This window comes from Rhinolophus sinicus, chromosome 3 (genome assembly GCF_057876585.1).
Source record: "Rhinolophus sinicus isolate RSI-liver-muscle chromosome 3, RSI-T2T, whole genome shotgun sequence".
In the NCBI taxonomy this organism is placed as follows: Eukaryota; Metazoa; Chordata; class Mammalia; order Chiroptera; family Rhinolophidae; genus Rhinolophus; species Rhinolophus sinicus.
In genome coordinates, this window is record NC_142503.1 from 51376738 (window position 1) to 51391031 (window position 14294).

Here is a 14294-nt window from a genome sequence, read left to right on the forward strand (position 1 = left end):
TTGGTGTGCCACAGGAACCCGATTTGTAATAAGGAATTTGTTATATTTCACTATTACCAATATTTAAGTCTTTGGAGATGTTATATGATTCTTATTTAAATTACGAAAAAAGTAAGAAAAGCAGCCATAGGCATAGTGTAAAGTTTGTTAAGTTTGTCCATAAGAATTACTGTTTTCTTGGGAACCTATTACCGTATAGCTGTCACACCACAACAAGATAAGTAATATCCCCATTTGCAAATTAGAAAATTGTGTGAGGTTAAATAATTTGCCCGAGGCCACACACCTTACGCCTGACAGGGGCTGGATTCAAACACTGGTCTTTCAGCCTGCAAAGCTTATATTTTTCTTTGCTTGACTTTGTGTTTGTTTTGTTATACAGTAGTCCCCCCTTATCCGAGGTTTTACTCTCCAAGTTTTCAGTTACCCACAGTCAATCTCAGTCTGAAAATATTAAATGGAAAAATTCCAGAAATAAACAATTCATTAGTTTTAGATTGTGTACCATTCTGAGTAGTGTGATGAAGTCTTGCGCTGTTTCACTCTTTCCTGCCTGGGATGAGAATCATCCCTCTGTCCAACGTATCCACATAATAGCTGCCATCTTGGCTTTTAGATTGACTGTCCTGGTATCACAGTACTGGTTTTCAACAATCCCTTATTTTACTTAATAATGGCCCCAAAATGCAAGACTAGTTATGCTGGCAATTCGGATATGGCAAAGGGAAGCTGTAAAGTGATTCCTTTAGGTGAAAAGATGGGTATACTGCAATAAGGTATTTTGACAGAGAGCGAGAGAGACAGAGAGAGAGAGAGAGAGAGAAAGAGAGACTACGTTTACATTCACATCACTTTTATTACAATATATAGTTGTAATTGTTATATTTTATTATGTTATTGTTGTTAATCTTTTACTGTGCCTAATTTATAAATTAAACTTTATCATAGATATGTATGTATAGCAAAAAGCATAGTATATATAAGGTTCAATACTGTTTGTGGTTTGTACTGAATCGTATATATAGGCATCCCCTGGAGGTCTTGGAATGTATCCCCCTCAGATAAGGGGGAGACTATTGTACCACACTTCATCTTGCTATATATGCAGTTAGATCATGGAACTTAATGGCCCTCCAAGATTCCTTTTAGCAACTATTTATTGCCCGGAGTACTTTTTTAAAGTGTGTCATCTCCCCATACCTCCCCCAACCATTTACCTGTGCTGTGTCTCTTTCATTCAATGCCTTGAACTCTGTTATATCTGCACTGTGATACAGTGCTGTGTGAAATAAGTCTCCAGTAACATACGTTATGTGCATTGATAAAAGGAATACTGAGGTAACAGGACTTAGCCTGAAAGGATGATTTCATTGGAAACTGCAGTCACAGTTTATAGGCTATGGGGAAATATTTTGCAGTGTATAAATCTTTATGACATTATTTAAACCAAAGTATAGCTCATTGGGAAAGAGACATGCAATTTAAGAAACCTGCTGAGTTGAAAAGCTCCTAAATTTCCTTTAAAAGGAAACAATCTCTGTTTCTTAAGTGGAAGCGTTCTGAAGATGTGACATTCAAGAGTAATGAGGGAAGATAACTGAAATCATCATAGGCTAATTTAAAAAAGAAAATCATTCTTTTTAAGGAGAGAAAATTTCAGTAAGAATAATCAGATTGGCCCATGGGACAGGTGTTAAGAATGGTATTAATATTTACTACAGTGCTCGCTTCGGCAGCACATATACTAAAATATTTACTATTAAAATATTGAAAATAAAATAACATAAGAAATTTTAGGAAATGTCTTGATTGAACAAAGTCACTTCTTAGAATAGTTTATGACCTATCAAAGTTATTTAGGTATTTCTATAATATAAATTGTGGAAATCCCTAGTTGAAAGAATTCTGGAATTCATGAAAAAGAACCAGTATTTGAAACTGAAAATCATACTGAATACTAAAATGGTTTACTAATCTATAAAGATGCTTTATACCATCATAAGTTTAGAAAACATGAGTTTATCCTTATTTTATTACATACTCTCCTGAAATATTGGCATTGCTTCTTAAAAATTATCTTGAGAATGTAGTACTGAGATTTAAGCTAACATAAATTGCGCAATTTTAGTATTTGCTATCGAAATAAGTTATTTTAATTGTGGCATATGGCGCTCAGAATCTTATTAATATGCTATTGTTTTCTGTTCACAAGTAATACAATGTCATTCTAAATATCTCTTTTTAGAATGCTATTACTTTTTTATGTATTCTAAAATGCTAGCTATCACATAATGATATCTGTAAGTTTATCAGTTTGGGTTTCCACTGAAAAAAGTTGTAGACCAATTTTTTCAATAGCTAGAACTGTCAATTAACTTTGGAAAACACCCTAGAGTTTATGATTGTGTTTTATGCTAGACTTGGTAGAAGAATACAGAGTCACAGTGAAAGAAAGCTACTGCATTTTTGAAGATCTGGAACCTGACCGATGCTATCAAGTGTGGGTAATGGCTGTGAACTTCACAGGTTGTAGCCTGCCCAGCGAAAGAGCAATTTTTAGAACAGGTAAGGAGATGTTAAGGGGGTGTTAGGAGGCAATACTCAATTCTTCACAGACCTTTAAGATCAATCAATAAGCGTTTATTAAGCACCTATTATAAGCTGGGTGTTGTGAAGTGCTGGGTATACAATGATGAATAAGACTGGGTTTCTGTTCTCAAGAAGCTCATAGTCAAATGGGGGAGATAGAAAACATGGTCATAAAAAAATTTGTGGTAAGGGCCATGATCCAATTATACACAGGTTCTTATGTGAACACTCTAGAGGGGTATCTGAGATAGCCTGGAGCAGGGGCAGAACCAGGAATGGCTTCGTAGAACTAATGCCTGAAAGAAATCCTTTAAGAATTAGTAGGAAGTAAAGTGTTAAAGGAATGTATTTCTTTTGAAGAAATCCTGTGAGCAGAAGCATCAAGATAAGAAACAGTCTAGAGTGTGCGAGACACAAAAAGAAATTTGGCATTGTTTCTTTGACTTATGAACAAAGAGAGGAAGGATATGAAAGTCTAGTGTATAGAGTTCACATTTGCTAAGGTAAGAAGCTTAGGTTTCATCATGTGAAAAACCCCAAAAGGTTTTTCCGTGATGGTGTTAGCTGGGAATGCATTCCCATGATAGAGTCTTCTCACGGAGCTGAAGTCGGTATAGCATCAGCCTGGTTGGCCTTTAAGATAAGTATAACTACCTTAGGGGAAGAAATGACTTACCCCCACCGTTTCATGTTTTCTTCTTGCCTTTTATAACAAATATTCATTGAGCACTTTGGGAAGTCAAGATCATGGCTAACTTTTGTGTAAAGGGAGGGGGACAAGAATCTATTTTTATTTGCTTGTATATGTATAAGGAAACTCAAGGAGGATTTAGAGGAAGCTAATGTTGGATGCTGAGGATGGGTGAAAACTGGGCAATTTGGAAGGCAGGGGTGGGAGGGAGATTTTCACTATATAAATTTTTATACTTTTTGGGTTTTTAACCCAGAATGTGTTTTTTAATCAAAAATAAAAATAAAGTCATGTTTAAGCAGTCTTCCCAAGGAACCAGGGAAGCAGAACTGGCATGGATTCGTCCATAACTGACTTGGTTCTCTCTCCACAGCACCCTCCACCCCCGTGATCCGTGCTGAGGACTGTACCGTGTGTTGGAATACGGCCACCATCCGATGGCAGCCTGCCAACATGGAGGCCACTGAGACCTACACTCTGGAGTACTGCAAACAGCGCTCTCCAGAAGGCGAGGGCCTCAGGTAAGGATACCTTTCCATGGGGAGGTCCCACCTCTCCATAGAGAGCCTGGGGTGCCAGGAACCCAGCCTAGGTCCCTAAACTAATCTCTGAGCTTCTGCTCACAGAGGGAGAAAAGCTTCCTAAAATCCTGCTGAGCTAATTAAGTTGTCTTGATTTGCAATCCCATCATTATTCATCAGTGAATTCCAAGTTTGTAATAAAGCACATGCTACAATGAAGAATAATAACTCCCTTGTAAGAAAAATATATTTGAATTTTAATGCGATGGAACATGCTTTGAGGTATATTTAACTTGAGTCATTACACAGGATTTATGTATATTTTATGCAATTTTCAGTAGTTATATCAGGATAGGTACCACCTAACTCAGGAAATTAATAGTGACCTTGTGTACAATGTAAACACATTTTTGTAATGTGTAATGTAAAATGTAAATTTGAATGTCTCTGTGATAATGTATTGCTAATATAAAGGAGCTAATTACATATATATCATCACAGAGACATACCTGCCTCTCTAAGAGTATGAAGACTCTAGAGATTTTTGCAGGAAAAAAGAAATGTAAAGCTTTCTCAGTAAAATTATGAAGTGAAAATTTATCAACAAAGGCCTGCGCATCCAATGGGCATTTGGTAAATGTTAATACACTTACTGAGGTGGTGTTTTCTTAACCTCCACTACATGGCAGTAGGGCAGCTTCATGTTCCATGATGAAAATTCACACCATTATTATTAATATTCATATTTTGATAGAGACATTTTTAGCTTTTTTAAACCAAATTTACTGAGATAAACTATTTCGGTAGGATATGGAACTTAGAAATAATGGTGTCAAATTAGACAGCTTTTTAATAAAGTATATTATTAAGCTCTGACCTTCATGATCAATCAACAACTTTGTATTTAGTTATGATGTGAGGTTTCATATGACTGAGCAATAATTATAGTTTCTTTCAAGTATGTGAAGATAGGCTTCACAAAATAATGATCAAAGGATAAATTAATGTTGAGTGGGGTGTGTATGGGTGGGATGTAGGCATTTCAGCAGAACTGAGAACCTAGTAAATGTACAAGAAACAACATCTCAGTTTACCTCCCAATTACTGGAAGTCAAGCTTCCATGCTCAGCAAATGGTTGAGAGGTGAACCCAGGCCAGGACAGAGGAGGGAAGAGGAGAGAAAGAGAGAGGAAACAGGGAGGGAGAGTGGAGGAGACAGAGACAGAGACACAAACAGAGGGATTATAACTGACTTTTATTGAGCATTTACTATGTGCCAAGTCAATGTCCTAAATGCTTTGTGTATGTACATTGCCTTATTTAGTCTTCACAAGAACTCTGACAGAAAACAGATGCTTTGAGAGGCTACTCAGCTAGTTGGTGGCAATCTGGATTCAAACTCTGTTTTGTTAGATTTCAAAGTCCAAGCTACTAACCCCCGTTTAATGTCACTTAGGGGAGTCCCAGACCTTTTCTCCCAAGGCTATCTCTCCCTCATTCTCTGTCATCAGTGAGGAAAAACCAGTTCTCTCCGAGGCAAGATCAGGCACTTAAGGAGTGCTCTGGCATGACTCATCCTTGATATGGCATCAGTCCCCAGCTGGCATCTGTATAGATAATATCAGCACAGTTGGATTCTTAAATCAGCAGAAATCTGGAAACTCTGAGACCTAGAGCGATGTCACTAAGGACAATGTGATGTCATCTCATAAATGTGGCTACAGGGAAAAGGGAAAGGGGGGTGGAAGGTGAAGGTGCATCCATTGAGGGCCTTCAACATGCTGGGAACTGTACTAAATCTCATTCAATCCCCTCAACAATCCTAGAAGGAAGTGAGCTCCATTAAATGAGACTCAGGGAGGTTTAAATAATTTGGCCAAGGTGTCAAATGATGGAGTGAGAGTTGAGAGTCAGGATTCAAGCTCAGATCTATCTTATTCTTTCCACTCATTCTAAAACTTGGGTCCTTATGCAGACTTAGTTAGCATACTTCAGCAACCTGACAATGGGGAGCTGTTGTGTATTTTTAGTTTCCTTTGTCACGTGGAAAACATAGATGTAAAAAGAGAAGGCAATACCATTCAAAACCCCTTTGATTAATGTTTTTCCTTTCTCTGATCATTCTGAGGGCCCTCAAGACAAAAACAATGGTTGATTTGATACCAACAATGAACAATGCATTCCACATAAATCCTTCTCTCAAAGCCAAAGAAACAAATGACATTTCCGTTTGTAGGGGAGCAGTGGCCATCCACCAAGTTCACTAAGACAAAAGTTGAGTTTATTAAAACATGACTTGTCATTCGTTTATTCTATTTGAGACTTTGCCAGTAGGGTCATTTTTATTTTTCCTGTTAAAGGAGAGCATCTGAGTGGCTGGATAAGCAGAAGTTTATAGTAGTTATGAAACAATACAAGCATCCGCTTTTGAATGGATATAGTCCAGCAAGATTAGAAATGAAGGGGAATTCCACATGCAGAGCCTTGTTGATAGTTTGGAGCTGTGTGGGAGATGAAGCTGTCTTCCAATTAGGTGCTAAAAGACCCCTCAGTGCCAAAAGGTGGAATGGTATGTCCAATCCACAGCCCAAGGATGACACTCCAGGCTCTGGATCCCTACTGGCCTGAAAACAGATAATTTTTGAAGAAAGCAAACTTTTGTTGACTGAAGATCACTAACTGCCCATTTGCTAAGCCTATTGCTGACAGACCATCAGAGTTAACCCTTATCAATGGAGAAGCCTCAATGCCTTATATCCCAGGTTGGCATCAACAGACTGTGAAATAATTCATCCTTAATCTCAGAGGCTCAGGGCTGCAAAACTCATTTGTATTTCTTTTGGTTCTCCAATTTAGGAGTTCAGGAGGGAAGGAAAATTCTGCTCTTCTGGAGTGGCCATGCATCTTAGGTCTTTTGATCATCAGTTCTTACAACCAATTTAAAACTTGCCTTTTAGTATCAGATGGTTCAAAACTCTACGAAACATTAACTGTAATCTATATTGTTCAATCTCTAAAATGTCAGCTGTAGTCAGCTACTCAGACAATGGAATCGACAGACAAAGAACCTCAAAACTCGATCACCTCTAGTCAACCAATGCAGACAATTCCTACTTTTCCATTCTCTTAGAACCACTTTCTTCACTTAGGTTTCCTGCCTGGCAGTGCATAATTGAAGTTATTTTGTGTCTTGGAAAGAACATCAAGCCAAGGGTTGTCTGATCCCACTCACTTGTTGGCTCCATGAAGGGGTCATTCTGTACAGTGGCAGCCTCAGTGCCTGGGACACGGTCAGGTATATTGTAGCTACTCACTAAATATGTGTTACCTGAATGGGTAAATATCAGTTAGCATCGAACACATAATATACCAACAAGATAAGTTAGGCCAGCTTTCAGGCTAATCTCTTATTTAAAATGGGGAAAAAATAAACTGTGCTAACAAAGTAAATAAGAATGGTGACAAGTTAATTTTAGTGCTTGGATAATTAATGAACTAGGACTAGTCTAATCTGTAGGCTGGAAACCTTTTTAAGGATCACTGATAGTGAATCTTGTTTATCCATTAGTTCCATTATAATCTTGTTTATCCATTAGTTCCATAGCCCCTACATAGGTTCTGGGTTTTATGCAAAAACCCATGCTAAACCAGACCCAAAAATGGGTCCAGAGGCCACTTCAGGGCAGTGAGGGAGATCAAAGATTACTTCTTTTTGATGTGGCTCAATTTGGCTGGGTGAGGATGGGGACCTTATCTGTGTAGATAATCAACAAATATCTGTTTAGTGAATGAATAAGTGGATGAATGATGGGATTAGCCGATCTCCTTTTGCCCTTGCCAACTTCAGGTCATCTAACTAGCTGGACTCTCTAGCAAAGCAGAGAGAGAGAACTAAAGAGAACTAAGAACTAAATGACTTCACATCTCTTTCTCACACCCAACCCCTGAAAAGACAGATAGCCTTAAAAGCTCTGGTCCAGTGTAGGAAGGAAGTTGAAAGGAAAGGAAATGAGGAAGAAAAGGATGAGTAATAGGAAAACACATACACAGAGGCATTGATTACTCTTTAGATTAGGGAGTCTAATTTCGGTTGCCGGAACAGAAGCACACCCATTTTAAGAACTGCATTCATTCTCCCAGTATGATGGCCTCCAGATATTCCAAATATTTGGTTTAAGACCAAAGGTGCTGGTTGAAGTCTTATGGTGGGTGTTTGAATGGAATGAGCCTACTGTACCCCCAAGTTCCATGACTTGGTATCTGAAATAGCCAAGAATTGCCTCCATTCCATAATCCTCACAGAAGACACATTTGCATATTTTTGTGTGTGGGCACGGTGGCTCAGACCCAGCAGTCAGCCCCTGTTGGGATTGGGGGTGGGCGGGAGTGACAATCCCTGGCTTGTGTGCGGGGGCTGAGGGAGCTCCTACTCACCCTTTCCTGTTTTTCTTTGAATGCTCTCCTCAGGTTGGGTGAGCTCAAAACACTTTAAAAAATTTTCCACCGCTCGGCTGTTTCTTCAGCTGTTCTGTCTCTCCTGTGTGGAGAGAAGTCAGCAGAACTGTGGGTGGAGGAGGGAAAACTGAGAGAAATATAGTACAGGGATTAGCTGTGTGGGCTGTACAGAGAGAAACTGTGTACTGAATGACAAATCTGTGAGACTCAATATGCCACAAAAGTAGCTGATAATGAACTTCCTGCACCTCAGCCTTGACTGAGCTGTGAACAGGGAGACCCTTGAAGGGCACGGGCTAGAGGTTATTGGGCTCTGGGTGCTGGACCTGCGAGCTCAGGACCTGCGAGCTCACATTCCTCCTGCTTCCAGCTTTTGGGGCCACACGTGACAGGGGAAGAACAGAATTGTCTGTCATAATGGGGTGTTCCAGCTGGGGACACCTGCCACTCCATCTGTACAATAAGGGCAAATAAGGGTGAGTTTCCTAGTGAACTTTGTGCCAGAACAGAGATGAAAAATCCCAGCTTTTTTTTTTAACTTTTTACTAAGCTTTTAGCTGGATAGGTGATGACTGACCAACGGTCAAAAGCAAGTGATTTGACCTTTATTTTTTTTCTTTAAAAATTTTTTAAAATTAAATGTATTGAGTGACATTGGTTAATAAAATTATATACATCGCCTGTATATTGCATCCAGTGGTGCAATTGGTTAGCACACAGTATTTATATGATTTGACCTTTTCCGCAACATGTGGGTGAAGAAGACAGTCATTCCTGCCCGTGCTGGCTTCACAGGGTGACAAGAAGGTCACTGAACATGATTGGACCAAAATTCATTAAGTAATTATGAGGTACTAGCCAATCTTTATATAGTATTGCTTTCCTGACCCAGGTTATAATATCCCTCTCTGTGAGGAGCCCTTGGGAGAGCGAGTAATGTAAAGGTGATCCCTACTCCTCCAACATTCTTGGCTTTCGGTTTTTCCTAAATCTTTCTCCCCCAATGAATCTCATTTAACTTTGATCATTTAAAATCCTATATACCTCCTGGTTGTAGAGTAAAACCCCAGTCAGTGGAAACCCAACCTGTTTCATCACTTCTAACTTATGTTCTGTCAATTTCCAAAATTATTCAAGTTGCTCACAACGAAAGACCCAGACATAATAGAACCATTAAAAACAACTCTGTAAGAACAAGAGCCAGGTAATGTAGGGGTTAGGAAGTTGTATCAGAAACCACAGGTTAAGAACAGTACCTCAATGGAACATAAAATTTAAATCTGAACTTCAATGGAACATAAAATTTAAATCTGAACTTCCTGGCAGCTAAGGTGAAAACAGGAGAGAGGGGGAGAGAGCAAGAGGGAGAAAGAAAGAGATTACATAACTCATCTCTTTTAAAAAGAAAGCACAACATTTCACTAAGAGAGACAATTATATTTCCTGACATTCAGTCAGCTCTAAGATGAATTTCTCATGTAGATCTTTATATAAGGGCTATTGAACAAGATAATAGTGATTGTCTTTAAAAGCAGTTTTACAAAAGAAGAAAAAAACATTCCCTATGTAACCATTTTTTAAGTGGGATCTGAAAGCATAATGTTAAATCACTATTCCATGCAGGCATTTCTATGGGACCTCAAGTAATTGTCCACATATGTGGCATTGGAGTGGTAAAGGAGAGATTAGAGGTTCCAGAGGAATGAATGTTACTAGACTCCTGGGATTCTCTGTCTGAAATATAAATGGCATCATTCAGGCTTTGGAGGGTAACTATAGAGAAAACAAAAACCCAGGATCCTTCTGCTGGAATCTGTGGCTCACTTTGATTTTGTGAGATTCTAAGTACAGGAAAGCCTGAATCTCATGTTTGGTCACATTCATCCCTCATGTTATGTTTCTACACTATTATGAACTAATAGTGATGTTTAGTTAACACTGAGTCTCATACGCGTTCTGACAATTAAGTTTGCAAACTTGCCACCATGCGCTTACATTGGCAGCACTATACCAACAGCTCAGTAAGGTTTCGCAACCTTGGTATATCAAGGTCTCACAGCTGTGTTTGTGTCGATGTGTGGCGGTGTCTTGCTGAGTGGCATTCATTGTTGTTGCATTTTTTCATATGCTGTCACGAGAATATCTGAGCTTGAATTAGAGCAACGAACAAACAAATTTCCTGTTAAACTTGGCAAGAGTAGAAGTGAAACCAGGGACGTGTTAGTCCAAGTTCATGGGGATAATACCATGAAGAAAACGGCAGTGTACAAATGGATTAAACGTTTTTCTGAGGGGAGAGAACACATCACTGATGAAGAGAGGTCAGGGCAGACAATAACAAGTAGAACTGCAAAAATTTGTCAAATTGTGCATCCAAATAGTTGGCTGACTCTGAGAAGCATAGAAGATCAAGTAAACATTGAGAAACAGTTAGGAAAATCTTAACTGAAAATCTTGGCATGAGAAAGGTGTGTGCATAAATGGTCCCGAAGCTCACCGATGAACAAAAGCAAAGGAAAGTCGAAGTTTGCCAAGACCTTTTGGAGAGGCAACACCACATTTTAGGCCATGTTATCACTGGTGATGAAACATGGGTGTAACAATACGACCCTGAAACAAAGCATCAAAGTGCACAAAGGAAGTCAGCCAATTCTCCACAACCAAAAAAGTTCCATGAGTCCAAATCAAGAGTCAAAACGATGTTGCTAACCTTTTTCGATATCAGAGGGATTATTTATTATGAATTTGTACCAACTGGACAGTTAACCAAGTTTACTATTTGGAAGTGCTGAAAAGGCTACGTGAGAAAGTTAGGCGAAAACGACCTGAACTTTTTGCCAACAATTCATGGCTCTTGCATCACGACAATGCACCAGCTCACACAGCACTGTCTGTGAAGGAGTTTTTAGCCAGTAAATAAATAACTGTATTGGAACACCCTTCCTATTCACCTGATCTGGCCCCCAGTGACTTCTTTCTTTACCTGAAGATAAAGGAAATATTGAAAGGAAGACATTTTGATGATATTCAGAATATCAAGGGTAATACGATGACAGCTCTGATGGCCATTCCAGGAAAAGAGTTCGAAAATTGCTTTGAAGGGTGGACTAGGCGCTGGCATTGGTACATAGTTTCCCAAGGGGAGTACGTTGAAGGTGACCATAGTGATATTCAGCATTGAGGTATGTAGCACTTTTTCTAGGGTGAGTTTGCGAACTTAATTGTCAGATCTCATAATATCCTCATTTATCAAAAGAAAAATAGTCCTTTTCGAATCTTTTCATGTGCCAAGGTTTTTAAAATAGGAAAATCAATATATAAAGAATTTTCTTCTTAATTCTGATTTAACCAAATTTTTCCATCTTAAACAAAAAGTTGCATATTTACAGTTAAAGTTTTTATAAATGACTTCTGACAGCTAGAACTATTTAGTTGGTTGTTCTTGTGTTTAATGTTGCTTTGTGTTCTCATGGATTTCTCTTCTTTTTCCTGTTTCTCCCTCCCACATCTTCTTACCTCACACTTCCTATGATCGTTTCCCAAACCTAACTGATCATAGAAATCAACTGGGATGTTTGTTAAAGTTTAGATTCACAGGCCTCTCTTAAGAGATTTTGATTCAGAAGGTCTAATATGCCCAGGCAGGTTTGGGAAACCCTCCTACACTAGCTAGTCCCCATAGGACCCAGCAGTGTGCTCTGTTCACAGTTTACATTCCATGATATTGAGCAGAACAGGCTGACTGTTGGTGCTGCAACAGGACTGCCAGGAAGAGCCCACTGTCTTTTTAAAAAACAATTACTCTTAACCATCTGTTTTATACTGCAGTGAAACACCATCCATAGGCTGCTCAGGAGTCATGGCACTGGATTCCTCCATATTGTTTGTACACATGCCACACCCCTCCTCTGGGAGAAAACATGCTTAAATCCAGGTGTTAGACATGGCAGTACAGAAGACAGCCATTTACTAGTCCCTCGGTTTACATTAAGCCCAGGCACATTCCTTCCTTCCATTCCACACAAATTGTTGAATTATCAAATTTTTAGAGAAGCTACTTTATGAAGTTCAAACTAATGTGCAGTCTGCAAAACACGTTCAATCAACTCCTGAACTCTTGAGCTTGTAATTAGCTCTAAAAGTAAAACATTTAATTAATTTTGGGTAGATAATGTCTACATATGGTATAAATTTACATGATACAAAAGGGAATACAGTGATAATTAAGTCTCCTTTCAACCTATACTTCACCGACTCAATTCCCCTCTCCAGAGGCAAATACTGTTGCCTGATTCATACTTATCCTTTAAAATAGTCTATGCATATGCAAGCATCTATATGTTTTCGACACATGGTAGCATACTATATATATTTCTACCACTTTGCTTTTCTTGTTTAAAAATATTTCTTGGTTGGTGTCCAATGTCAGTACACATGGAACTGCCTCATTTGCAAAAACAATTCCATTGTATTCTGTTTTAAGAAAATAATTGAACTTATTTGACCAATTGAGAGACATTTAAGTTTTCATTCTCTTGCTATCACAAACAATACTGCAGAAAAACACCTTGTGCATATATCCTTTCAAATGTGTCCAAGTGTATCTGTGGGATAAATTTCTAAAAGTAGAATGACTGGTTAAAAGGTATGTACATTTTGAATTTTGATAGCTATTATCATACTGTCTCCATAAAGGTTGTTTACACTTCAGCTAGCAGTACATGAGCGTGTTTGGTTCTTCATACCCTTGCCTAAATGGGATGTGAGAAAACTTCTGGCCATTGGCAATTTGATTGGTAGAAAATAGTATCTTATTATAGTTAATTGTGTATTTCTATTAGGTTGAACGTTTTTTTCATATATTTTGGAGCCATGTACTTCCTTTTCTATGAACTGTTCATTACCTTTACCTATTTTTTTCCTGTTGGATTATAGTATTTTATCTTATTGATTTGTAGAAGCTCTTTGTTTTTTAAAGAACATTAGCCCTCATCTATGATAAGAATTGCAGATATTTTTCCATGTATATTTTTAACGTTAATTTATCATTCTCTTTTTAAAAATAGATTTTAGTTTTTTAACTAAAATCTTAAACATACATTTTAAAATCCCTTCTCTCTCTCCATGTACATTATTTATATTCTCTCATGTTTTTTGTTGTATCCTTTTAAAAAACTAGATCTTTTGTAATCTGGAATTTATTTCAGCAGAGAATGTGAAATAGGGAATCCAACTTTACTTTTTTAGTATGGCTAGTCAGCTATTCCATCACGTCAGAATTTTCCCTTCTGACTTGAAATGCTTCCCTTATTATATACCCATGTGTTTGACTCTGTTCTTGAGCCTTATAACCCGTTCCATCGATTCATCCATTTATGCACCAGCACTATGCAGTTTTCATTATTATATTATAGCTTTGTAATTTAGAATTTCTGATTGGGTAGGTTGCCTCTTCCTGCCTTTTTTTCTTTTTTCTTTTTGCTAGTTGATATTTTATATAATCTTTAGAATCCGATTGTGGCTCTATATCTAGCACCTTCCCGCCTCTGGCAATTTGGTATTTTTAGAGATCATGTTAAATTGGTAGGTTAACTTAGGGAGAATTGAAATTTTTGTGATGTTGCATTTTCCTATCCAGGAACTGATATGCCTTCCCCTTTATGCAAATATTTTCTGTGTTTTCTCTCTAAGTACCATCTTTAAAATTGTTCTTCATATAAATCTTATGCATTTGTGTTATAGTTGCTACTATTCTTTTTTTATTAAGGTATAGTTGACATACAGTATTATATTAGTTTCAAGTATACAGAATAATGATTCAACATTTATATACCTTATGAAGTGATCACCATGATAAATCTAGTAACCGTCTATTACTGTACAAAGTTAATACAATATTATTGACAATATATCTTCCTTATGTTGTATATTACATCATTATTTATTTTATAACTGGAAGTTTGTACCTCTTCATCCTCTTCACCTTTTTCACCCAGTCTTCCATCCCCCTAACAACCATTTTACATAATTTGTTCTCT

General features: G+C 37.8%; 1 protein-coding gene across 3 annotated transcripts in view; it reads left to right on the plus strand.

The window, feature by feature from the left end:
• Positions 1-14294, plus strand: part of CMYA5 (cardiomyopathy associated 5) — a 92900-nt gene that overhangs the window by 63700 nt on the left and 14906 nt on the right. For all 3 annotated transcript variants that reach the window (XR_016020647.1, XM_074328794.2, XM_019728192.3), the window contains 2 exons: positions 2419-2565; positions 3654-3801. Coding sequence is in view for 2 of the 3 variants with exons in the window: in XM_074328794.2 (XP_074184895.2) it covers positions 2419-2565; positions 3654-3801 (295 nt within the window). In the remaining variant the exon portion in view is untranslated. The remainder of the gene's footprint in view (positions 1-2418; positions 2566-3653; positions 3802-14294) is intronic.